Here is a 27,630-nt window from a genome sequence, read left to right as displayed (position 1 = left end):
CAGATTCATGTCCATCAAGTTGGTGATGCTACCTAACTATCTCATCCTCTGCCCCCGCTTCTCCTTTTGCCTTTTATCTTTCCCAGCATCATGGGTCTTTTCCAATGAGTCAGCTCTTTGCATCAGGTGGCTAAAGTATTGGAGTTTCAGCTTCAGTATCAGTCCTTCCAAGGAATACTCAGGATTGATTTCCTTTAGGATTGATTTACTGGTTTGATCTCCTTGCTGTCCAAGGGACTGCAGTCCAAGAAGACTCCCCAGCACCATAATTTGAAAGTATCAATTCATCTGCACTCAGCCTTCTTTATGGTCCAGCTCTTACATCCATACATGACTACTGGGAAAACCATAGCTTTGACTATACAGACTTTTGTTGGCAAATTGATGTGTCTACTTTTTAATACACAGTCTAGGTTTGTCATAGCCTTCCATCCAAGGAGCAAGCATCTTTCGGTTTCATGGCTCCAGTCACTGTCCACAGTGATTTTGGAGTCCAAGAAAATAAAATCTGTCACTGTTCCCACTTTTTGCCCTTCTATTTCCATTCTTTTTTTTTTTTTTAATGTAGAGTTTCAAGTCAGCTTATTTACTCTCCTCTTTCACCTTCACCTTCATCAAGAGGTGATGTTCCTCTTCCCTTTCTGCCATTAAAGTGGTATCATCCGCATATCTGAGGTTGTTATTTCTCCTGAGAACTGTGATTCCAGCTTGTGATTCATCTAGTCTAGCATTTCATATGATGTACTCTGCATAAGTTAAAAAGACTGACAATATACAGCCTTGACATACTTCTTTCCCAATTTGGAACCAGTCCATTGTTCTATGGCCAGTTCTAACTGTTGCTTCTTGACCTGCACACAGGTTTCTCAGCAGGCATGTAAGGTGGTCTGGTATTTCCATCTCTTGAAGAATTTTCCACAGTTTGTTGTGACCTCACATTCAAAGGCTTTAGTATAGCCAATGAAGCAGAAGTGAAAGTCAGTCATGTCTGACTCTTTGTGACCCCATGGACTATACAATTCATGGAATTCTCCAGGCCAGAATACTGGACCGGGTAGCCTTTCCCTTCTCCAGGGGATCTTCCCAAACCAGGAATTGAACTGGGGTCTCCTGCATTGCAGGTGGATTCTTTACCAGCTGAGCCACAAGGGAAGCCCAAGACATGTTAGCCCTTCAGTCATGTCCAGCTCTTTGCAACCCCATGTATATTCCAGAAAAAAAATTAAAAGAACTGAAGATAGTCACATAGGAAGACAGCTTTGGAGCGGGGATTTCAGTGTACTCCTTCCTATACAAATTATATAAACAAATTACTTTCATAAAAAATAAAGATTAAATGAAAAAAAGGCAAAATGTTGAAAATAAATATACCAAAATGTTAACAGAAGTTTTCTTTAGGAAGTTAGCTGTCAAAGTTTTTATTCTTTTCTATTCTCACATTTTCTATAATAATAATTTCTTAAAAATCAAAGAGCAGAAAAACAGAAGGGCCTTGTCTTTCATTTGTGTGCTTGACACTTAACATGGTGTTTTTAGTTATCTCACTTAATCCTCATAACAACCCTGTGAAGCAGATATTGCAATTTTGAATTTTATCATGAAGAAAATAAGTGATGAAACTTACAAAAGGTCATTTATGTAACTACTGTTACTTTTTTTCCTACACCATAATAAGTATTGATAATTTAAAAATAAAGAAGAAAGATGTGGATAGAAGAGAGGAAATGGTTATTTTTAAAGGTAAATGGAGAGAGGTATGGGGTCCCAGTAAAAGGCAAACTTATCATACATGTAAAGGATACTCATTCTAAACCATTTATGTACACAATTTAATGTAATTAATGCATATAATTAACTGCCAATGTAATAAGGATTTGTATATCAGGCTTATAGTATATAAGTTCAAACAGGAAAACTAGATTCTTTTGCAGGAGGTAAGATGGAAGCTGCTGGTGCCCTCTCTTAGTAACTTAGGCAATGGAGAAAGTCAGTCTGGTGAGCATATAATGAATGATTCCTAAATGGCAAGCCACTCCAGTATTCTTGCCTGGGAAATCTTGTGGACGGGGAGTCTGGAGGGCTATACAGTCCATGGAGTCACAAAAGAGTCAGTCATGACTTAATGACTAAACAACAATAATGAAAGCAAACTACTTTTTTTATATAAACTCAAAATTATATAAACTCAAAACTTGAAACTTTTTTTATATAAACTCAAAATTATATAAACTCAAAACTTGAAACTGTGGATTTTTTGTTATTTGATTCTTAGGATGACAAATTAGTCAAATTAAATATGGAATAAAATGAAATTATACACAAAAAGTTTTTATAAGCTTTGTTCATCTTTTCTACACAGAGAATACACACTTAATTTTTTTTAGCATTTCCTATTCTAGTAATTTTATTTTTTTCAAAATAAGCATTTTATTAAAAAAATTTTTTTTCTATTCTTTTCCAAATTCTTTTCCCATTTAGGTTGTTACAGAATATCGAGCAGAGTTCCCTGTGCTATCCATCCTAAATACTGCAGTGTATACATGTCAATCCCAAACTCCCAGTCTATTCCTCCCCACCCCATCCTTCCCTTCTGATAATTGTAAGTCATAGAGAATATATACTTTAAACGCTGAGATGAAATGCTATCTACTAGGCATCACTTTCTCTAAACTCTAGAAACAGAATGAATTACTTCCCCCTCCATAACCCTGCTGGAACCTTGTGATTCATTTATCACAATGAATCATAAATAATTATTTACAAGTTTATTTATCCTGTTAGATAATGAGTTTTAAGAGTACAAATGCTGTAGATTATTCATGGTTTATTTTTACTGCCAAATAAAACTTCTGGTTACAAAATAGGTCCTGGCAAAAACTTGTTTGAATCAATACTAAGTTAATGGAGTTAAAACTGAATTAATACTGAGTTAAAGAAGACAATGAAAAGGAAATACCCTGAAAGGACAGAGTCCCTTATTAGGTTTATTGTAAATCCCCTGTTTTCTTTTAGACACTGTCACCATGCCACTGTGTCACCGAAGACATAGGTTTAACACATAACTTAAATGCTACTTCCACCATTAGGTTTCTCCTGATTTTATCCAGTTACAAATATCTGTCCCTTTCTCTGCACTTCTAAGCACTTTTCAGTTCTATTAATAGCCTTTCACTTTCCTGTTTTTATTGTTTAAAAACTCTTTGAAGAGACAATATCCCATCTTATTCATCTTTTAATGTACAAGATCTACTTACCATTGGCCTAGCATATAATACACATTCCAGGAATGCATGCTAATTAACAGTTTATTAGACCTGAAAATATTCAAATCATTATAGATCATCTGCATAATTTCCATTATAACCAAGCTGAGGCCAGAGTAGTCTTAGGAGCCTTTGGTCTTCCTGATAAGTCCTTCTATTATGTCCCACTGATCCTTGGTGACCTACCACAAAAAGAAAAAGTCAATTTAATGAGGTTCTTGTGTTTTTAAAGCTTAGTATCCTCACTGTTAATATTGTATTATATTCACAAAATGGCATTACCTTCCTCATACTGTTGAATTCCCCTGAAATAAGTACTTCCTCTCCACCATCAAATCTAATTACCTAAAAAAATGATAATAAAAGCTGTGAAATTAACTTCTTTTAAAAAGTTTTCTGAACCATTAGCCACTTCTCTCTCCTAACTGGTCGGAATATCTCTTTGACACTTTCAATCCAAGCACAAGTTTTAAAGACAAAACTGACGATTAAACCTAAATTGATTTACTCTCTTAAAAATCCTCTCTCCATCATTTCTATGATTTCAAATTCTACCCAATCTTAAAGATCAGCTTAAAGGCACGTCTACCAGAGTTATTTGCATTTAATAAAATTAATTTATGAATGAATCAACTCCATAAGCTTAAACTATATTAGTATTTCTATATTATAAATAACATACTAAATACAGCTAATTAAATACTTTAAATCATATTTACATTCAACATCATCAGGATTGGTTCTACAATCCACCTTCCCACCCCAAATCCACCTCCCCACCCCAAATCCACCTCCCAAAAGTGTTGAGAAAGAAAACTATGCTTACAGCTCCATTAATCCAAGAAGCATAATCACTACAAAGGAAAGCAGCAAGATTTGCAAGTTCTTCCACAGTTCCCAGCCGACCACAGGGAATTCTGTCAATCATTTCTTTTTCAAATGCTCCGGTTGGGTCTATACGGCTAAAGGCACCCTTAGAAATTAAGAAAATAGTTAGGTAACTTAAAAAAAAATCCTATTTAAGAAATAAATTCGCAATAAATGGAATGTTACTAAGGCAGCCCTGTTCATATCTTACTCCCTATAAGCAAAAAGTTTTGCCAAATTCTTCCATATTCATTTTGCCTAATGCTGCTGCTGCTGCTGCTAAGTCACTTCAGTCGTGTCCAACTCTGTGCGACCCCATAGATGGAAGCCCACCAGGCTCCCCCGTCCCTGGGATTCTCCAGGCAAGAACACTGGAGTGGGTTGCCATTTCCTTCTCCAATGCATAACAGTGAAAAGTGAAAGTGAAGTCGCTCAGTCGTGTCTGACTCTTAGCGACCCCATGGACTGCAGCCTACCAGGTTCCTGGTTCCATGGGATTTTCCTAAGCCAGGTATAAAGAAAATCATAGACAAAGGTCTCAAACCTGGTTCTATCAGTTCTGGCTACAGAGTTTCCATACTTCAATTTTCTTTTAATTGCATTAAAATTATATGCTTGTCATTTGCATAAAACTCATACCTAGACTGCTAGACTAAAGCTCCTTGATGGCAAGCATCTTGTCACAACTGTTTTTATATCTTTCTCAGCACCTTTGCACACAGAAGGCACTCGGTAAATATATGTTAAATAAATAATAAAATGCAGATGACTTCCCTAGATACTGAGGTCCTAGAATGAAGTTTTGATGACTGTTTAGTCCTTTTCAGACAGTGCTTAACACAGTGATACTCTGAATCAAGTATTTTAATATGTGCATTTGGATTATTTTTCCATTAATTTTATCATTTTTTATAATTTAAGTGCCAAACAAGATATTCAGTCAAGTTTCACTTAGGCAGTGTTTCTATTTTCCACCCTTCAAACTACTTAATTAATACAACCATCTTCATGTTAATATTTAACAACCCAGAACCACCTATAAGGCCAATGTTCCTTAGCATTATTTTCCGTTTATATAACAATACTGGAGTGGGTAGCTATTCCATTCTCCAGGGGATCTTCCTGATCCAGGGATCAAACCCAGGTCTCCTGCATCGCAGGTGGATTCTTTACCGTTTGAGGCACTAAGGAAGCCCCCTCAGTTTATTAAGTTAAAGTTAGCAAATTTCACCTGGGCCTTCAAAGCAACATTCCAGGTGGGATTAAAAATTCCTGCTTTACATGAAAACAAAAAGATGTGAGAATGAAGTTATTTGGGATAATGTGAGAGAACAGAGAACCTGTGAACTTTTTGAGCAATGTCTGTAACAGCATAAGTGATAATTATGAATTGCAATGAATATCTGATTACAAGTAAAATGTACGCCATCAGAAGAATTTTTAATCCCAGAGACATGGGATTTGATGACATATGTAACTGAGTGTTTAAAGTGAAAAGGCACAGATATGACTCAAAGAAAATGCTACCTATTTTCTACATATAAGACCAAGCTTATATGATAAATTTAGAAAGCATCTCTTAAATTTAAAATATAGTTACATTTCCATGATTTTTAAAAAAAGGACATCAAAGTAAGAACCTGTAAAATATAGTAAAAAATAAGAAATATAATAACAGATCATTAAAGCAAATCAGACAAAATACCAAAATTCAAGGCATAGAAGATCCCAAAAATATTATATTAAGACACTGAAATAGACCTTATGAAGGAGTTGTGTAATTACTATTTTCTTTCCCAGCTCCTTATTTCTCATGTTGGATAATAGCAAAACCCTCTTCCCTTCTACCAGGGCTCCAAACTCCGGTATCCTTGGGAAATGATGCATATTTCAGAATGTATCTATTAATCGTCCACTTCTTAATCACTCAAAATGTGATCATAAGCAAACCAAAACTTACTTTGGTTTTTATAGGCCCCGGTTGAATCACATTGAATCTCATTCCATATTTACCCCATTCAGCTGCAAGAGACCTAAAAATTAAAACAAACAGTACAGATTTCTAAAATACTATACTATAAATTACAAATACTATTAACCAAGACTTAATACCTGCTTACTACATGCCAGAGACTACAGCTCCAGTAGGTAAGTACTACTATTATTCCCTATGTTACAGACAAGGAAACTGAGGCACAGAGAAAATAAATCATTTGCTCTGGGTCATATGGCTAGTGAGTCAACTTCTAGCAGTCTAGCGCAAGAGTTTGTGCCCTTAATCACACTCTTCTGCACTACATAATATTTACATTTTAGTGTCCTAAGCACTATGCTAGACTACCTACCATTCACATTTTAGTATGAAGACCAATAAATATCAGCATACATATTTAAAGAGGGTATCATTATTTAGCATAAAGAACTGAAAGAATCATGTCTCTTCCTCACATTTTCTGGAGTTCAGTCCTGCACCTATAAAGTTCAATGCAACTTTACTTATAGTACATTAGATCACAGTGTCTGCAACATTACAAGTGCCTTCATCAAGTAAAAGATGGAAACTGTGTAATACGTGCCAATATTACTCAGAGGAATAAGTACCCATCTCTACCAGGAGTAAGAGGGAAGGCTTCCTTTAGGAGGTGGTAATTGAGCTGACACTTGAAGAAGGATTAGGAGGTTTTTGTGGGAGTGAGGGGGAAAGAGAAGAGGATGGAAGACATTGGAAGGGAGGGTGGAGAAAGGAAGACTGTCCAGGTATGTGGGCCAGTGGGCATGAAGGACAAAGGCACAACAACACGCGTCTCCAGGACCTAAAAGACCTTATCTGGTATGACTGCGTGCTACAAGGTATGGAAGAGGGCTGAAGGGAACTCAGGCTGGGGAAGAACATACACAGTTATTGAGCATCTACTATGTGCAATTCACCATGTAATAATATAATATCAAAAAAGCAGCACAGGCTCATGGCCCTTAAAGAACAGGAAATTGAAATATCTAATAAGATCTTGACAAAACAAATATAGATATTGTACAAATGGTGTCAAAATTGTCAAGTTCTAAGCTCTTATTTCCAATATCATTTGACCTTAAAAATGGTAATTATCTCTATTCAGACTAAGTTTAAACTGCTGAGTAAAGTACAATTTTGTCTCCCAAAGAAATGCGTATTATTAGTTTACATGTTAAAAAGTACCTTAATACTACTCAAAAGAGAGAATTGTGTAGCTCAGCAGGAACTGAGTGTTGGTTATGTACCAGATCTTGCTGAGCAATGAGCAAGATGAATAAGATCTGCTTTTTTCTCTCACAGTACACAGATCCTAGTGGGGAAGTTATACAGCTTTAATAATATATTAAAAATGGTCTACCATGCCCTTCTCTGTGCTTCATTTTAGAATCTACAACACAAGATGGCATTTATTAATGTGTTACTCTTCTCATTAGATTAGAATAAACAAAGTCTTAAAGGTGCAAACTGTTATTGTTCAGTCGCTAAGTCCTGTCTGACTCTTTGCAACCCCGTGGACTGCAGAACGCCAGGCTTCCCTGTCCTTCACTATCTCTCAGAGTTTGCTCAAATTTATGTCCATTGAGTCGGTGATGCCATCCAACCACCTCATCCTCTGCCACCCTCTTCTCCTTTTGCCTTCAATCTTCCCCAGCATCAGAGTTTCTTCCAATGAGTCAGCTCTTCCCATCAGGTAATCAAAGTATTGGAGTTTCAGCTTCAAAATCAGTCCTTCCAATGAATGGGTTGATTATCTTTAGGACTGACTGGTTTGATCTCCACACAGTCCAAGGGACTCTCAGGAGTCTTCTCCAGCACACAGTTTGAAAGCATCAATTCTTTAGTGCTCAGCTTTCTTTATGGTCCAACTCTCACATCTGTACATGACTACTGGAAAAACCATAGCTTTTCTATATGGACTTAAGTCAGCAAAGTGATGTCTTTGCGTTTTAATACACTGTCTAGGTCTGTCATAGCTTTCCTTCCAAGGAGCAAGCGTCTTTTAATTTTGTGCCTGCAGTCACCATCTGCAATAATTTTGGAGCCCAAGAAAATAAAGTCTGTCACAGCTTCCAATTTTCCCTATTTGTCATGAAGTGAGGGGACTGGATACCATGATCTTTGTTTATTGAATGTTGAATTTCAAGACAGCTTTTTCATTCTCCTCTTTCACCTTCATCAAGAGGCTCTTTAGTTCCTTTTCACTTTCTACCATTAGAGTGGTATCATCTGCATATCTGAGGCTGTTGTTATTTCTTTCAGCAATCTTGATTCCAGCTTCTGATTCATCCAGTCTGGCATTTTGCATGAGTACTCTGCATCGAAGTTAAATAAACAGGGTGACAACATATAGCCTTGTCATACTCCTTTTCCAATTGTAAACCAGTTACTTATTCCATGTAAGGTTCTAACTGTTGGTTCTTGACCCTCATACAGGTTTCTCAGGAGACAAGTAAGGGGGTCTGGTATCCCCATCTCTTTAAGAATTTTCCACAGTTTGTTGTGATCCACACAGTCATTTTTCTGGAATTCCCTTGCTTTCTCTATGATCCATTGAATGCTGTCAATTTGATCTCTGGTTGCTCTGCCTTTTCTAAACCCAGCTTGTACATCTGGAAGTTCCCAGTTCATGTACTGCTGAAGCCTAGCTTGGAGAATTTTGAGCATCACTTACTACCATGTGAAATGAGTGCAGTTGTGCAGTAGTTTGAACATTCTTTGGCATCACCCTTCTTTGAGTTTGGAATGAAAACTGACATTTTCCAGTCCTGTGGCCACTGCTAAGTTTTCCATATTTGCTGATATATTGAGCACGGTACTTTAACATCAACTTTAAGGATTTGAAATAGTTCAGCTGGAATTCCATTGCTTCCACCAGCTTTGTTCGTTGACTTCACATTGCAGGATGTCGAGCTCTACGTGAGTGACACCGTCATGGTTATCCTGACCATTAAGACCTTTTTTGTATAGTTCTTCTGTGTATTCTTTCTCCCTCTTCTTAATCTCTCCTGCTACTGTTAGGTCCTTATTGTTTCCATCATTTGTCATGCCCAACCTAACATGAAATGTTCCCTTGATATCTCCAGTTTTCTTGAAGAGATCTCTAGTCACTTCCATTCTATTGTTTTCCTCATCTACTTCTTTGCATTGTTCATTTAAGAAGGCCTTCTTATCTCTCCTTGCTCTTCTCTAAAACTCTGCATTCAATTGGGTGTATCCTTCCCCTTCTTCCTTGCTTTTTACTTCTCTTCTTTCCTCAGCTATTTATAAGCCCTCCTCAGACAACCATTTTGCCTTCTTGCATTTCTTTTCTTGGGGGATGGTTTTGGTCACTTCATCATGTTCAATGTTACAAACCTCCATCCATAATTCTTTAGACACTCTGTCTACCAGATCTAGTCCCTCGAATCCATTCGTCACCTCCACTGTATAATCATAAATGATTTTATTTAGGTCATACCTGAATGGCCTAGTGGTTGTCCCTACTTTCTTCAATTTAAGTTTGAATTTTGCAATAAGGAGCTGATGATCTGAGCCACAGTCAGCTCCAGGTCTTGTTTTTGCTAACTGCATAGAGCTTCTCCATCTTTGGCTGCAAAGAATATAATCAATCTGAGTTTGGTATTGACCATTTGGTGGCATCCATGTGTAGAGTGGTCTCTTGTGTTGTTGGAAGAGGGTGTTTGCTATGACCAGTGCGTTCTTTTGACAAAAAGTATGTTAGCCTTTGCCCTGCTTCCTTTTGTACTCCAAGGCCAAGCTTGCCTGTTACTCCAAGAAATGAGAAAAAATATCCCAGAAGAGGTGATATGAGAGCCCTGAAGGGAGGTGAAATCTATTATAACAAATTCTAACAACAGCACAATCTAGGCATAGATATATGAAAGTGCATGATGTGTTTAAGTAAGTATAGAGCTCAGAAATAACAGTGATTAAAGCAGAGGAAAAATGGTAAAAGAATACAAGCTCAGGTGAGAATGAGGATTGTTCTATTTCCATTACTACCATATCCCTCTACCTAGTAGAAGTGCCACATACACAAAAGGCACACAATAAATATTGATCTAACAAGCCAATGAAGACAGAAAGGCCAAAGGCAAGTCCATTTAGAATATCATACTGAGTTTTGGCTTTCATTCCAAAGATGAATAGAAAAGCGATATAAGGTTTTTAGCTAGGGAATTATAACAGCAGACATACATTGTTAGAAAGATGAGTCTGGTGGGAACGTGAATAAAAAATAAACTGGCAGCAGAGAAGCATATTCCCAGGGACGGGGGAGCCTGGTGGGCTGCCGTTTATGGGGTCACACAGAGTCGGACACGACTGAAGTGACTTAGCAGCAGCAGCAGCAGCAGAGAAGCATATTATGCGGCTATTACAATAAGAAGAAAAGCAATGATAAGAACTTACATTCAAACAAAGACATTGGGGAAGTCCAATGGGAAACAAATTCCAAAAGCAATCATATTCTTCTGAGAAAAAGCTGAAAGACCTGATAAGTGGTCACTGTCTATGCTAGTCTATTAATCCTGTATAATAGTATAGTAAGTACAATAAAAGGATGAAAGCATATTTAAGGGAGGTCAGAGGGGGTACAAGTAGAGATACATGGACACTCGAGTCTAAGTTCCTATCAGCCCTTTTCTCAAACTTTATAATATAGTCGTACTGGATCAGTGATTAAAATTAAGTAATAATTAGTTTCTCAGTCGCAGTAACCACAATGCAAGGGTTCAATGGCCACGTGTAGCTACTGGAGAGTACAGATCTACAGAATAGTTTAATCACTACAGAGAATTCTAATGGACAGTGCAGCTATAGAAAAATAAGACCTATTCATGAGACCCGATGTCTCCTGGCAAATCCAAATTAGTCATTGTTTTAGTTTTCTCTGGAAAGAAACAAAAAAGCAGGAATTTAGTTACACAGGCTTTCAAAGCATGTCATCTTCAGGGACAAGATTAACCTGAAAGTACTTATTAGATTACTAAATACACAGTAATAGAAGATTAACAAGATAGTACTCACTTGCTCAAGGCCTCCACTCCTGCCTTGGCAGAAGCACTTGGTACTACAAAACCTGATCCAGTCTCAGCGTAGATGGTTGTAATAGCAAGAAATGATGCTCCTAATATTTTTAAATGATACAGTAATTAACAATACAGCTAAACCAATTCACATCAGGAAAACATTTAAAATAACGGGATCTGATTCAAGAGGGTATAACCAAAACAGAAGAATTTTTTAAAACTTTACTAAGGCTAAATTAATGAAGCAGTAATCTAATAAAAGTGTCTCATCTTTCTTTGCTAGTAATCTTGCTGTCATTCAGGATGGCCCAATCTTAATCAAAATTCTATACCAGCTGAGTCAATACCTAGGCTTAAATCTCAGAGGCCCTGCATACAGCTGGATAGGATTTCCATTAGCTATCCACCCATTTGCTGCTGCTGCTGCTAAGTCACCTCAGTTGTGTCCGACTCTGTGCGACCCCATAGACGGCAGCCCACCAGGCTCCCCTGTCCCTGGGATTCTCCAGGCAAGAACACTGGAGTGGGTTGCCATTTCCTTCTCCAATGCATGGAAGTGAAAAGTGAAAGTGAAGTTGCTCAGTCGTGTCCGACTCTTAGCAACCCCATGGACTGCAGCCCACCAGGCTCCTCCGTCCATGGGATTTTCCAGGCAAGAGTACTGGAGTGGGGTGCCATTGCCTTCTCCGATCCACCCATTTAAACAGGAATAAATCAGAACTAAAACTAAATTAGCAGGGACTTCTGCCTTCAGCACCATGGACTTTCCTTCCTCTTGAAACATAAAGAAACTGTAGCAAATATATGATACAACTATTTTCAGATACTGTTTAGCAGGGAGGGAAGACAGCAATTTCTGAGAGAAGAAAAACAAATGAAATGAGCCCTAAGATCACATTTTACATAAAGGTACTATACATATACTACAGTATGTACTCCATATATATATACATATTATAGTGTATATTACAATCTATATAGTATATATCTTATATACATATGTCATATAGACTGTGGCATGCTGCTGCTGCTGACTCGCTTCAGTCGTGTCCGACTCTGTGCAACTGCATAGACGGCAGGCTACCAGGCTCCACTGTCCCTGGGATTCTCCAGGCAAGAACACTAGAGTGGGTTGCCATTTCTCCAGTGCATGAAAGTGAAAAGTGAAAGTGAAGTCACTCAGTTGTGTCCAACTCTTCCTGACCCCAAGGACTGCAGCCCACCAGGCTCCTCTGATCCATGGGATTTTCCAGGCAAAAGTACTGGAGTGGGTTGCCATTGCCTTCTCCAGACTGTGGCATAAGGAGTGGGAAAACAGTAAAATATAGCATTATCACTGTGTTTAGGAGACAGACTGGAGTTTGGGGAGAATGAGGAAGTTTGAATTTGTGAGGAGATTTACCCCAAAGAGAAAAGTATGTAAAGACAGAGCCTCATAAATCGGCATAGTCTATCCTTGAGTCTGGTCAGACACCAAAATGTACTTGTTAGGATGAGCGTCCATAAGGCCAGGCAAAGAGTAGCTACCTGCGAGTCATAAACTGAACAATTCCCTTAGTACACATAGGGCTGGGAGATAAGTGAGTCCAGGTAGCCTTGTTGAGTATCGGAGCTTTCAGTGGAAAGTTCAGAAGGGCTGTGCATCAGTAGGAGGGTGTTTGTTGTTCAGCTGCTAAGTTGTGTCCGACTCTTTGCAACCCCATGGACTGCAGCACCCCAGGCTTCCCTGTCCTTTACCAATTCCTAGAATCTGCTCAAATTCATGTCCATTAAGTCAGTGACACCATCCAACCATCTCATTCTCTGTTGCCCCCTTCTTCTCCTGCCTGCAATCCTTCCCACCATCAGGATCTTTTCCAATGAGTTGCCTCTTCGTATCAGGTGGCCAAAGTAGGAGGATTTAATTAGCTCAAAATAAAGTCCACTCTAGACTCACCCAAATAAAGCTTAAAAGCAAACACTGAACTAATGGACCACAAGCTTTTAATTCAAAAGGAAATAAAAGTGCATACACATATGGGGACATACCACATACATACACACACATGCACACACCTCAATGACATAAAATTTATAGCATGCAACCCAAAATTACTACACATGAAAAGACACAGAAACAACCAGGGAAAAAATCAGATAATAGAAAGTCTCTCAGAAATGACACAAAGGATAAAATCAGCAGATGAAGACCTTTCAGATGATATTGTACACTGAACAGCTACATGCAAAAAAAAAAAAAAAAAAAAGATTAGAACATATCCTCACATTGTATTCAAAAATAGACCAAAAATGAATTAAAGGCCTAAATGTAAGACCTAAAACTATAACAGTCCTAGAAGAGAATAAGGGAGAACACTCTCTGACATAAATTATAGCAATATTTTTTTAGATCTGTTTCCTTAGACAAAAGAATAAAGGCAAAAATTAACAAATGGGACATAATTAAACTTAAAAGCTTTTGTACAACAAAGAAAACCATGAACAAAATGAAAGAAAAACCTACTAAATGGGAAAAAATACTGACAAATAAGATAACCAATAAGGGGCTAATAACCAAAATAAGTAAATAACACATACAACTCAATATTAAATAAACCAAACAGCTCAATTAAAGAATGGGCAAAAAACCTGAATAATCTATTTCCAAAGAAGATATACAGATCTCCAGCAGGCATAAGAAAAATGCTCAACACTACTAATCATCAGAGAAATATAAATCAAAACCACAATGAGATATCACCTCATACCTGTAAGAATGGCTATCACCAAAAGTCTACAAATAACAAATGTTGGCGAGGATGTAGAGAAAAAGAAACCCTAATATGTTGTTGATGGGACCGTAAATTGGGGCAGCCATTATTAAAAACAGTATGGAGCCCTCAAATAATTAAAAGTAGAATTACCACATGATCCAGTAATTCCATTGTTGGAAAGAAATGAAATGAAGAAAAGGAATATACTAATTAGAAAAGATACCTGCACCCCAATGTTCATAGTGCCATTATTTACAATTGGCAAGATATGGAAGCAATCTTAAGCATCCATCAACAGATGAATGAATAAAGACAATATGATGTATATATACACAATGGAATATCACTCAGCCATAAAAAAGAATGAAATTGTGACATCTGCAACAAAATGAATGGTCCGAAAGAGTATCATGCTTAAGGAAATAAGTCAGAGAAAGACAAACGCTGTACATTATTGCATATATTTGGAACCTAAAATCTAACATGGACCGTACCCTGTGCTCAGTCGTGTCTGACTCTCTGTGACCTCATGGACTGACGCCCACCAGGCTCCCCTGTCCATGGAATTTTCCAGGCAAGAATCCTGGAGTGGGTTGCCATTTCCTTCTCCAAAATATAAAATAAATGAATATATATAACAAAACAGAAGTAGGCCCATGGATATAGAGACCAAACTAGTGGTCACCAGTGAGGTGAAAAAGAAGGGAGTGGAGAGATAGGAATACAGGGTTGAGACACAAACTGCTGGGTATAAAATAAGCGACGAGGACACATTGCACAGCACAGGAAAACACAGCTACTGTTTTGTAGTAACTTTAAATGGAGTATAATCCGTAAAAATATTGAATCACTATGTTATACACCTGAAACTAACAGAATATTTTAAATCAACTATACTTAGAATTTTTTTTAAAAGATAGCAGAAAAGACTTCTGTTCAAGACATCAGAATAGAAGTATGTGCGCTCATCTCCTCCTGCGAGACCACCATAATCACAACTAGCTATTGCACAACCCTCAACAGAAGGACACTGGAACCCACCAGAAAAAGATACTCCAAAGTATCTTCTTTGTCTTTGGACAAAGCTGCAGGGAGATGGTAGGAGGGGCACAATCATGATAAAATCAAATCACAACCCCACTGGATGGGCAACCCAGAAACTGGAGAAAAATAATACCAAAGAAGTTCTCCCACTGTAGTGATGGTTCTAAACCCCACGTCAGGCTTCCAACCTGGGGATCCAACAGAGGGACTGGAATCCCCAGGGAATCTGACCTTGAAGGCCAGTGGGATCTGATTACAAGATTTCCACAGGACTGTTGGAAACGGAGACTCCAGTCTTGAAGGTTACAAACAAAATCTTCTGTGAAGCAAGACTCAGAGAAATGCAGCAGTAACCACCACCCCCACCCCCCATCACAGGAGACTGAAGCAAAACTACCTGCTGGTGTTGGAGGGTCTCCTGTGTAGGTGTGGGTCAGCAGAAGCTCACCACAGGAGGTGGGGAAGAGGCAGCAGCAGTCTCAGAAGGTCCCCCTTGATGTAAACCCTCTTGAAGGTCACCAGTAACCAGACCAAGAGCCCATAGACCCAAGCGTTGGATTGGCTTAGGCCAAAATACTACCAGGGAGGGGACGCAGTCCCACCCATCAGCAGATAATTGAATTAAAGCTGTTCTGAGCAAGGCTCTGCCCACTAGAGCAAGACCAGTTTTTCCCACCACCAGTCCCTCCCATCAGGAAGCTTACACAAGACTCTCCATCAGTGGGCAGACAGAGGAAGCAAGAAGAACCACAATCCCACTGTGACTAAAACAAAAGCCACATTACAGAAAGTTAATCAGCATGAAAAAGCAGGAAGTTGTGTCCAGATGAAGGGACAAGATCAAACCCCAGGAAAACAACTAAATGAAGTGGAGATAGGTAACCTCCCAGAAAAAGAATTCAGAATGATAGTGAATATGATTCAGAATCTCGGAAAAAGAACAGAAGACCTACAAGAACTAAAGAACAAACAAACAGAGATGAATAATAGACTAGAAGGAATCCACAGCAGAATAACTGAGGCTGAAGAACAGATAAATGACCTGGAGGACAGAACGGTGGAAATCACTGCCACAGAACAGAATATAGAAAATAGAATGAAAAGAAATGAAGACTGCCTAAGAGACCTTTAGGACAACATTAAACACATCAACATTCACATTACAGGGGTCCCAGAAGATGAGACAGAGAAAGGATCTAAGAAAATATTTGAAGAACTAATAGCTGAAAACTTCTCTAACATGAGAAAAGAAGTAGTCAGCCAAGTCCAGGAAGCACAGAAAGTCCCAGGCAGGATAAACCCCAGGAGGAACACACCAAGACACAGTAATCAAACTGACAAAAATTAAAGACAGAGATAAAATGTTAAAAGCAACAAGGGGGAAATGACAAATAACCTACAAGGAAACTCCCATTAGGCTATCAGCTGATTTCTTAACTAAACTTGTAAACCAGAAGAGAGTGGCATGATATATTTAAAGTAATGAAAGGGAAGCAACTACCATCAAGACTACTCTACCAAACAAAACTCTCCTTCGGGTTTAATGGAGAAATCAAAAGCTTTCCAGACAAGCAAAAGTTAAGAGAACTCAGCACCACCAAATCAACTTTACAACAAATGCTAAAGGAACTTGTCTAGGCAGAAAACAAGAAAAGGAAAGATCTACCTATAGAAAATAAACCCAAAACAAGAAAACAGTAATAGGATCATATATATTGATAATTAACTTAAATGTAAATGGATTAAATGTACCAACCAAAAGACATAGACTGGCTGAGCAGATGAAAATATGTGCATGTAGGCACTTCCACTCACCACATCACTCTGCTTGATCCCCCAAATTGTATGTAATTATTTTATATTGTTAGGTTAATCATGTTCCCATTATGGCTTGCAACAGTAATTATCTTTCATTTTTTATTTGGCTACTGATTGTGAAAACAGATCAATATCTTTTACTATTGTGACTATGTAACCATTACTCAGTACCATGGTATCACGACTGGTCAACAGAAAATAGAAATCTATATCACCAAAAGTAGCATTTAATAGAAAAACCTGTAATCATTTTTAAAAATCCAGATGCATATCAGTATTACCTTGGAATTCTTTGAAAAATACAAATGTCCAGGTGTTACTTGTTTTTTTTTTTTTTTTTGCTAGTTTCAGATATGTTTCTAATGAGCAGCCATGTTTAAAGACAACTGGACTCTATGAGGATCTTTTACTTTTATCTAGCTTGTTTCACATTTTCTATTTTACATTCAGTGCTCCCATTTCATTTAGTTTATGTTTTCCAGTTTCTCCACCTTCTCTTTTTTTTTTTGTAATGTTCTTTCTCAAGCCTTTAACAAGCATAGTAGAAAATCTTTTGTATACATATATATATATAAATAATATAGGGCTTCCCCAATAGCCCAGTTGGTAAAGAATCCACCTGCAATGCAGGAGACCCTGGTTCGATTCCTGGGTCAGAAAGATCCCCTGGAGAAGGGAAAGGCTACCCACTCCAGTATTCTGGCCTGGAGAATTCCATGGATTATAGAGTCCATGGGGTCGCAAGGAGTCGGCCACAACTGAGTGACTTTCACTTTCACATATGTATAATATATATATTTTTGAAGATTTATGAATTTTTGCCCAACTAAAAAATTTATGACATTTTGATTTCACCTGATTGACTTAGTGTGAATAGAATGCTAGATTTCTAATTTTAAAAATAGATATGCAACAAGCAACAAAGGTTTACTACATAGCACAGGGAACAAAGTCAATATCTTATAATAACCTATAATGGAAAATAATTTCCAAAATAATATATGTGTATATGTATAACTGAATCACACAAGAAAGGAATTCTACTTCTTGAAATTTAGTAATGTTTACCTTTTTGTCAGTTTTTCTAAATGTCCTATGGAAACCAAATAACAAATGAGTTACAAAATTTTAAATATAGTTCTGTAGGATATAAGATTAATATAAATATAAAACTATTACATTTAAATTATTAATGACATCATTCAAGACACATCTATTCTTATTTTTTCTGTAACTGATAAAATATTCTCAGAGAAATATTAATATGTCTCACTATGATTATATATTTTTTCCTTTTCCCTTACATTTCTTCTCAACTTTGCTTTATATATCTTTGTTTCTCTGTTGTTAGGTGTGTAATGATTTATGATGTCTATCTCCTTTGTGAATTGTACCTTTTATCATTAAAAATATCATTTTTGTTTAAAAAAACAAAAGATGGAAGAAAAAAAGATATTGTAAGTATTCTAAAATATTTCAAGGAAAACATGAGTATAATTAGAAATACAAAAGTAGAACCAAATAGAACTTCTAACGCTAAAAAACATCTGAAATGAAAAATCAAGTAAATGGTCTTAGTTGCAGAAGAAAAGATCCATGCTCTTGAAGACACCACAAATATCAAGCATGGAAAATAAAGGACAAAGAAGGGATAAAAATTGAGGGAAAAAAAAAGGCAGAATGTCAATGAGCTATGGAAGTATCTAGCATGTTAACATATATATAATTGAAGTCCCAGAATAAAGGAACAGAAAAATCATTTGGAGAAATAAAGACTGCAAATGTACTATATTTGGTAAAAGCTACAACCTCTAGAGACCAGATAGAGAAGGCAATGGCACCCCACTCCAGTACTCTTGCCTGGAAAATCCCATGGACGGAGGAGCCCGGTGGGCTGCAGTCCATGGGGTCCCTAAGACTCGGACACGACTGAGCGACTTCACTTTCACTTTTCACTTTCATACATTGGAGAAGGAAATGGCAACCCACTCCAGTGTTCTTGCCTGGAGAATCCCAGGAACGGGGGAGCCTAGTGGGCTGCACAGAGTCAGACATGACTGAAGTGACTTAGCAGCAGCAGCAGCAGCTAGAGACCAGATAACCTACTTCTTTATTGTTACTTCTGTTATTACCTAGAAAGGGTCTATGATCCTCTGGATCATATAAAAAGCCAGAAAATTCCAAAAAACATCTGCTTCACTGACTATGCTAACACATTTGACTGTGGATCACGACAAACTGGAAAATTCTGAAATTCTGAAAGAGATAGGAATACCAGACCATCTTACCTGTCTCCTGAGAAACCTGTATGCAGGGCCAGAAGCAGCAGTTAGAACAGGACATGGAACAATGGACTGGCTTGAAATTGGGAAAGGAGTACATCAAGACCATATATTGTCACCCTGCTTATTTAACCTATATGCTGGGTTCATCATGCAAAATGCTGGGCTGTATACTCACAAGCTGGAATCAAGACTGCTGGGACAAATAGCAACAACCTCAGATATGCAGATGATACCACTTTAATGGTAGAAAGTGAAGAGGAACTAAAGAGTTTCTTCATGAAGGTGAAACAGGAGAGTGAAAAAGCTGGCTTAAAAACTCAAATTTTAAAAAATGAAGACCATGGCATCTGGTCCCATCACATCATGGCAAATAGATGGGGTAAAATTGGAAACAATGAAAGATTTTACTTTCTTGAGCTTCAAAATCACTGTGGACAGTGACTGCAGCCACAAAATTAAAAGATGCTTGCTGCTTGGAATAAAAGCTATTAAAAAACCTAGACAGCATATTAAAAAGCAGAGACACCACTTTGCCAACAAAGGTCCCTATTGTCAAAGCTATGGTTTTTCCAGTAGTCATATACAAATATAAGAGTTGGACCATAAAGAAGACTGAGAGCCACAGAATTGATGTTTTTGAACTGTGGTGTTGGAGAAGACTCTTGAGAGTCCCTTGGACTGCAAGGAGATCAAACCTATCAATCCTAAAGGATATCAACCTTGAATATTCATTGGAAGGACTGATGCTGAAACTGAAGCTCCAGTACTTTGGTCACCTAATGTGAAGAGCTGACTCATTGGAAAAGACCCTGATGCAGAGAAAGATTGAGGGCAAAAGGAGAAGGGGGTGACAGAGGATGAGACAGTTGGATGGTATCATTGACTCAATGGACATGACTTTGAGCAAACTCCAGGTGATAGTGAAGGACAGGGAAGCCTGGCATTCTTCAGTTCGTGGGGTTGCAAAGTGTCAGACACAATTTAGTGACTGAACAACAACAGACTAGGAGGAGATATTCTACATACATACTATATCTCACAAAGTACTCAGTATAGAGTCTATGAAAATTTTCTACAAATCAATAATAAAAAGGTAGAGCAAAATGGAACAACAGACTGGTTCCAAATAGGAAAAGGAGTACGTCAAGGCTGTATATCATCACCCTGCTTATTTAATTTATATTCAGAGTACATCATGAGAAACACTGGGCTGGAGGAAGCACAAGCTGGAATCAAGATCGCCGGGAGAAATATCAATAACCTCAGATATGCAGATGATACCACCCTTATGGCAGAAAGTGAAGAAGAACTAAAGAGCCTCTTGATGAAAGTGAAAGAGGAGAGTGCAAAAGTTGGCTTAAAGCTCAACATTCAGAATCATGACTAAGATCATGGCATCCAGTCCCATCACTTCATGGCAAATAGATGGGGAAACAGTGGCAGACCTTATTATTTCGGGCTCCAAAATCACTGCAGATGGTGACTGCAGCCATGAAATTAAAAGACGCTTACTCCTTGGAAGGAAAGTCATGGCCAACCTAGACAGCATATTAAAAAGCAGAGACATTACTTTGTCAATAAAGGTCCATCTAGTCAAGGCTATGGTTTTTCCAGTGGTCATTGATGGATTGAGACTATTGAGATGGTCATTGAGAGTTGGACTATAAAGCTGAGTGCAGAAGAATTGATGCTTTTGAACTGTGGTGTTCGAGAAGACTCTTGAGAGTCACTTGGACTGCAAGGAGATCCAACCAGTCCATCCTAAAGGAGATCAGTCCTGGGTGTTCATTGGAAGGACTGAAGCTGAAGGTGAAACTCCAATACTTTGGCCACCTGAGGTGAAGAACTGACTCATTGGAAAAGCCCCTGATGCTGGGAAAGACTGAAGGTGAGAGGAGAAGGAGGTGACAGAGGATGAGATGGTTGGATGGCATCACTGACTCAATGGACATGAGTTTGGGCAAACTCTGGGAGTTGGTGATGGACAGGGAGGCCTGGTGTGCTGTGGTCCATGGGGTCACAAAGAGTCGGACACGACTGAGCGACTGAACTGAACTGAACTGAAAACTGTCAGGTTACAGCATCTATAACTGACAGGAATTTTGGCAGAAAAAAACTGGCTCCATCTTTTAAGAAGCCTGAGCTAATATAATTTTAATGAAGTCCATAGAATTTTAATTTTAATCCAATGTGATGAGTAAAAATAGATCAAAGTCTATATTACAATGAAAGACAATAATGAGAAAAGAAAGGAGAGTCAGACCGAAATCAAGAATAACAAAGACAGGCAGGGGATGAAATAAAACAGACAAGACAGGGAAATACCAAGTGATGAGAGAGACCAAGATGAAGAAATAAACAGAGAAATAAAAGTGAAGAGTTGATAGAGAGTGAGAGAGAGACAGACATATGGAGAGAAACAGAGAAATGAGCAAGAGGTATGGAGAGAGAAAATCAGACACAGTGTGGATAATTCTCAAATACACTTGAAAAAGGATATAATAAGAAGAGATATAGAAGAGATACAAGGATCCTGGGAGAGAGAGGAGAGAGAAGTCAGCCCACACTTCTCTATCTCCCCACTCAATCATCCTTCTTAAAAAAAATTTTTTTAAAAAGCAAATTCCCTATCTCAATCATATTCGCTTTGCTATAATAGGAATTGAAACATAGGGTTTCAACTTCAATAAGAGAACAGGGAAAAGATGGAAGTTGTTAGCACACGTGTAGAAAAAAAGCTAATGCCCTTCTAGAATCCTTCTGTCTGTTCCTAGATCCTTTCTCAAGCTGATTTGAGAATTATCCACACTGTACAGAAGAAGAAATTGAATCTAATGAGACAAAAGCTTTGAACCAACAGAAGGAAACTGATCAGCTCCATGCCATTCCCCTCAAGCCCCAAAGGGCATCCTTCAAGTAACACAAGGATATTTCCTCCTTGTCCTGGCTCGGAATACCCTATCATCTCTCTGAGAAAATACCTGCACCCTTCAAGTCCCAGCCACAGCCTGATCAGGGACAGTGTCTTATTCATCTCTGTCATTTGGACATGCAGCACAGGGTATGGTACACAAAAGTCATCAGTGAGTGTTAAGTGAGTAACTGTACACTGATTCTAGACATACTCGTTTTTCCAGTGGTCGTGTATGGATGTGAGAGGTGGACTGTAAAGAAAGCTGAGCACCAAAGAATTGATGCTTTTGAACTGTGGTGTTGGAGAAGACTCTTGAGAGTCCCTTGGACTGCAAGGAGATCCAACCTGTCCATCCTAAAGGAGATCAGTCCTGAATGTTCATTGGAAGGACTGATGCTGAAGTTGAAACTCCAATACTTTGGCCACCTGAGGTGAAGAACTGACTCATTGGAAAAGACCCTGATGCTGGGAGGGATTGGGGGCAGGAGGAGAAGGGAACAACAGAGGATGAGATGGTTGGATGGCATCACCGACTTGATGGACATGAATCTGAGTGAACTCCGGGAGTTGGTGATGGACAGAGAGGCCTGGCGTGCTGCGATTCATGTGGTTGCAAAGAGTCGGACACAACTGAGCGACTGAACTGAACTGAACTGAACTGACTCACTTGGTACCATTGTATCACGACTGGTCAACAGAAAATAGAAATCCATATCACCAAAGTAGCATTTAATAGAAAAACCTGTAATCAGGTTTTTCTGAGTGACTGAACTGACTGTAACAGATATTGCATCATTAAGTATCCCAGGGCTTAGCACAGAATCTGCATACAGTGGGGATCCAATTAATATGTGAAAAATAAATAAACATACCTTTCTGTGCTTTGATTAGTTCCTTCCCAATTGCTAGAGTCACAAAGGCTGTGCCATTCAGAACTATGTCAGTTATTGTCTTCCAAGCATTAGGAGAGAGTCTTTCGGAGGGAGAAATAAAATTCCCTGCTGCATTGTTTATCACAATCTAATAAGTGAATAAGGCAAGTTATAGAAACTTAGATGAGGAAGAATATTTTTCCTAAAGGGCTTTTATTTCTGAAACTTATCCAAATAATATAGTAAAGCTATATTGTTCATAGCCTGTTATGAACAATACTGTGAGATTTGGTTCAGTTTTACCTTCTGTGAGCCTTTGAAAATTTCCTATTACTGTTTACCAAATTTTGGAATTCTAATCCCTGTCTCAAAATTAGGGTGAAGTCTACTACTAAAAATATACATATAGATTAAGCATGTCTAGGATGTGATTATTTATTTCAAGGAATCTCAATTAAAGTGCCTTTAATTTCTGGTATCATTTTGGCTTAATTTAGCTAATGAAATTCTTGGTTGATGACCTTCTTCAATAACAATAAAAATTCCACTTAGTTCTATAGTAGATACTGATTTGTCCAAAAATATTTTTAACATAGAAAAGTGCTCTCTTCGAGACTACTGGAGAAATGGCTTCTTTCCAATATGTGAACCAAACAAAAGTAAAACATCCATGTATATCTCAGGTCTTATAAGGAGAAATCTGGAGCTTTTTTGTAGGTTTCCTTGTGTGTATTATTTTCCTCCATGGACAGAGATAATCCAAAATTATAAAGAAAAGCAAAGAGCATGAATCATTTAAACTAAATATTGTGCTCTTGGATAGCTACTCTTATTTCATAATCTTATTAAATAAAGTGAAATAAAGTTTGTTCTATATGATGATAAATGTATTTTTAAAGTGTTCCTGAAAGGAAATAGTATAGCAGTCTACCTACTCTACTCCCTAGCAAAAAGAGCTGGCTTTTTGCTAGCAAAGGAAAACAGGGGCTTCTTAACACAGCACTTGCTCAGCATCAATATTTTCTTTCATTAATACACCTTGGTAGGTGCTATCAACATCAAATACCTCATACTGTTGCCTCATCACCATCACACTTACATCAGGATGTCCGATGACTTTGATAGTTTCTGACACAGCGTTTTGCACCATATCAGGGTCCCTCACATCACACTGAATTGCATGAACCTGTAAAACAACAAAAAGAAAAAGATAGTTGTGCATTTTTTCAGACTTCTTAATCCATAAGCATGAATTACTTACTTAAGCATGTTATAATTCCTAAATCTGATTTAAATAACTTTTTAATGTACCTTATTTCCAGTTTGAGAAGATATCTGCTCTGCAGTTGCTTTCAAAACATCAATTTTTCTAGAAAGAAACACATGGTACTTTGCATGAGTTCTGAAATAACTTCATGTTATATTTTTCTTTTTAATTTCATAAATTAAGAAAGAATTTACAGTTTAAAGACATGTATTTTGAGGATAATAGAAAGGCTAAATCTATAAACAAGTTAGTTTGAGTGCATTTATTTTCCAGAAGTTAAATTTAAGCAATTTTCATATATCTGACATTAATTGATAGAATTACTTTTAAGCCAGTTAAATTTTAAATTATTTCCTTAATTATATTCTTTTCTATGTGTTTTCTTGCCCAGGCATGCTTTAGAAGGAAAATACATTCCTGGAATGATGTAAGCTTAGGTTAAACTATTTAAAAAAAAATCTATGTTCTATATAAAATCTATGTTACCAGATTTTATACCAAATTGATGGGTTTGGACAACCTAGATGTACTCAGAATCTTACATGCTTCAGAAAAACAAACACACTAAAGCAATGTAAATCACATAGTATTACAAAGAAAATAATATATTAACACCCTTAAAAACATTGCAACATTAAAAAAAAATGTTCTGGCCAATTTGCATTAAAAAAACACCTGAAAGAAACTCCTTTGGGCCCTTATAAATTACATAGTGACTTATCATTCAGACTATTATCTAGCCTATCTAAAAAATTTACAGTATTCCAAACTGAAAGCAAGGATAGATTTTTTGGCCAGTCTCTAAACCTCTAACTTGAATAGCTATAAGATACCAGGACATGCCTAAATAAATTCTTTCCACAAGGCCTCCCCCTTCCTGTATTCATCACAATCGATGTTTTGAAATATTTGCCCATCTTATAGGAAATGGAAGCATTCTATCCATTATCCTGGTGCAAGGTTAACTATCTACTGAATCAGTAATTATAATCACTCTCACTGAAAACAAAGGAACCTCAATATAGTACTTTATTACTTCATACACAGAAAAAAATTCTGTCACTGAATTTGTGAAGTATATTATCAGTTCCATCATCAATCATTACTTGTATCATCACAAATAATAACTGACTTTTCCCAAGGAGATTTAAATAATCTAAAGACTATTTCATAGAGATTAAGATGCAAATCAAACAAATCTGGCAAAAAGTGTTTTCAACATTGTAGCACAGACTTATTCCATCAATAGACTCTTGCCAGGCAACTTACTGAGACTCACTTACCGGCTGGCTATCACGCACTGTGCACCCAGGCTGGACAGACAAGTTGTCATTCCTTTTCCAAGGCCAGTGCCTCCCCCGGTAATAAATGCTACTTTTCCTTGAAAACTATTGGGTGGTAGCATCACTTTTGGAAAAGGTGGAAAGAATTTAGACCGCAAAGCTTCATTGTTTTGATATAATGTTTTTGTTCCATAACTGAAAAACTAATAGGAGAAAAAAGAATTGAAATAGGCATACTTGTATTCCCACAAAAGATATGAGTTTTTAAACTTATTCTTTAATATTGGTCAAATTCTTGGATTAACACAAACACTGTAAACATATTGGTACTATATTTAACCAATTTTTGTACTTTTTCTGTTGGAATGTTAAGTAACATAGTAGAATGGTTTAAAGCAAGGGCTTTGGGGCTAGACTACACAGGAGAGAACTTTCTCCCTAGTCATACAACCTTCAGCAAGTTATTTAATCTCCATTTGCCTCAATTTCTTCTATAATTGGAAATAATGATGGAACCTTCCTCACAGGTCATTATAAGGGTATCATGAGACAATATAAACAATAAACTTAGAAAATTGGATAGCACATAGAAAACACTCTATAAATGCTGGCATTGTTAGTTCATGTGTTTAGCTTAAATTTAACTTAAAAAAGCTTAAAGCATGTTTGTCTTTTAACAAGAACAACTTGGAAAAAAATCACATTCCATCTTTTGAAACACTTAAGAACATTATAAAAGTCCTTTATAAGGTTTAACAAATCAAATGCCTCTTCTCATGTTGTCTTTGAATAATAAATTTAGAATGGGAAAAAAATACTTGTTATAATTAAAATGGGGGAAACTATAAAACCATTTTCAACTAAAAAAGTATTTGGACTGCCCTATCTTGTATTTTACACCTTACCCTCATATTGCTTATCGAAAACACTGCTATTCTCTCATTTTTAATTATGAAAACAAACTTTTAAGTGTTAAACACAGAAACAAATAAAGAGCTAACAATATTCATCAAGTGTTTACCACGTATCAGGATTAGAAACTAACTGTCACCACCCCATGAAATAGGTACTAATTTTACCCCATTGTACAGGAGGGGCCCAGAGAAGTTAAATATGTTGCCCAAGTTGCAAAACCAAGATTATAAAACCTTGCATGTTGTCTGTTTATATTCACTGAGATACTACTGAGTTTAATGATCACACTATTCGGGTATCTGATATTCCCCATCAGGTCACAGTTGTAAGATTAAAACTTCAGAATATATAATTCCCACTAGAGCATTCTTACACATTAAATGGGCTGTCATTATTTGTCTTGAGATATCTAGAAATTTACTGTAAGGAAACAGAAGTCAATAACTTCAGTTCAGTCGCTCAGTCGTGTCCGACTCTTCGAGACTCCAAGAATCACAGCACTCCAGGCCTTCCTGTCCATCACCAACTCCCGGAGTTCACTCAGATTCACGTCCATCAAGTCAGTGATGCCATCCAGCCATCTCATCCTCTGTCGTCCCCTTCTCTTCCTGCCCCCAATCCCTCCCAGCATCACAGTCTTTCCCAATGAGTCAACTCTTCACATGAGGTGGCCAAAGTACTGGAGTTTCAGCTTCAGCATCATTCCCTCCAAAGAAATCCCAGGGCTGATCTCCTTCAGAATGGACTGGTTGGATCTCCTTGCAGTCCAAGGGACTCTCAAGAGTTTTCTCCAACACCACAGTTCAAAAGCATCAATTCTTCAGTGCTCAGCCTTCTTCACAGTCCAACTCTCACATCCATACATGACCACAGGAAAAACCATAGCCTTGACTAGACAGACCTTTGTTGGCAAAGTAATGTCTCTGCTTTTGAATATACTATCTAGGTTGGTCATAACTTTCCTTCCAAGGAGTAAGCGTCTTTTAATTCATGGCTGCAGTCACCATCTGCAGTGATTTTGGAGCCCAAAAAAATAAAGTCTGACACTGTTTCCACTGTTTCCCCATTTATTTCCCATGAAGTGATGGGACCAGATGCCATGATCTTCGTTTTCTGAATGTTGAGCTTTAAGCGAACTTTTTCACTCTCCTCTTTCACTTTCATCAAGAGGCTTTTTAGTTCCTCTTCACTTTCTGCCATAAGGGTGGTGTCATCTGCATATCTAAGGTTATTGATATTTCTCCCAGCAATCTTGATTCCAGCGTGTGTTTCTTCCAGTCCAGCGTTTCTCACGATGTACTCTGC

At 37.6% G+C, this 27,630-nt stretch overlaps 1 protein-coding gene across 2 annotated transcripts in view; it reads right to left on the bottom strand.

Annotated features, from left to right (window-relative positions):
- Positions 1–2,750: 2,750 nt before the first annotated feature.
- DECR1 (2,4-dienoyl-CoA reductase 1) overlaps positions 2,751–27,630 on the bottom strand; it is a 43,680-nt gene continuing 18,800 nt past the window's right edge. For both annotated transcript variants that reach the window (XM_006056574.3, XM_006056573.3), the window contains exons 2-10: positions 25,411–25,613; positions 24,172–24,229; positions 23,960–24,046; positions 22,861–23,008; positions 11,173–11,272; positions 6,091–6,163; positions 4,090–4,236; positions 3,546–3,608; positions 2,751–3,445 (exon numbers count right to left, since the gene is read on the bottom strand). In XM_006056574.3, the coding sequence (XP_006056636.1) occupies positions 3,386–3,445; positions 3,546–3,608; positions 4,090–4,236; positions 6,091–6,163; positions 11,173–11,272; positions 22,861–23,008; positions 23,960–24,046; positions 24,172–24,229; positions 25,411–25,613 (939 nt within the window). In that variant the 3' untranslated portion in view covers positions 2,751–3,385. The remainder of the gene's footprint in view (positions 3,446–3,545; positions 3,609–4,089; positions 4,237–6,090; positions 6,164–11,172; positions 11,273–22,860; positions 23,009–23,959; positions 24,047–24,171; positions 24,230–25,410; positions 25,614–27,630) is intronic.

This window comes from Bubalus bubalis, chromosome 15 (assembly GCF_019923935.1).
Source record: "Bubalus bubalis isolate 160015118507 breed Murrah chromosome 15, NDDB_SH_1, whole genome shotgun sequence".
NCBI classification, from domain to species: Eukaryota; Metazoa; Chordata; class Mammalia; order Artiodactyla; family Bovidae; genus Bubalus; species Bubalus bubalis.
The sequence above is the reverse complement of the archived record's forward strand: the minus strand, read 5'-3'. Positions and strand labels throughout refer to the sequence as shown.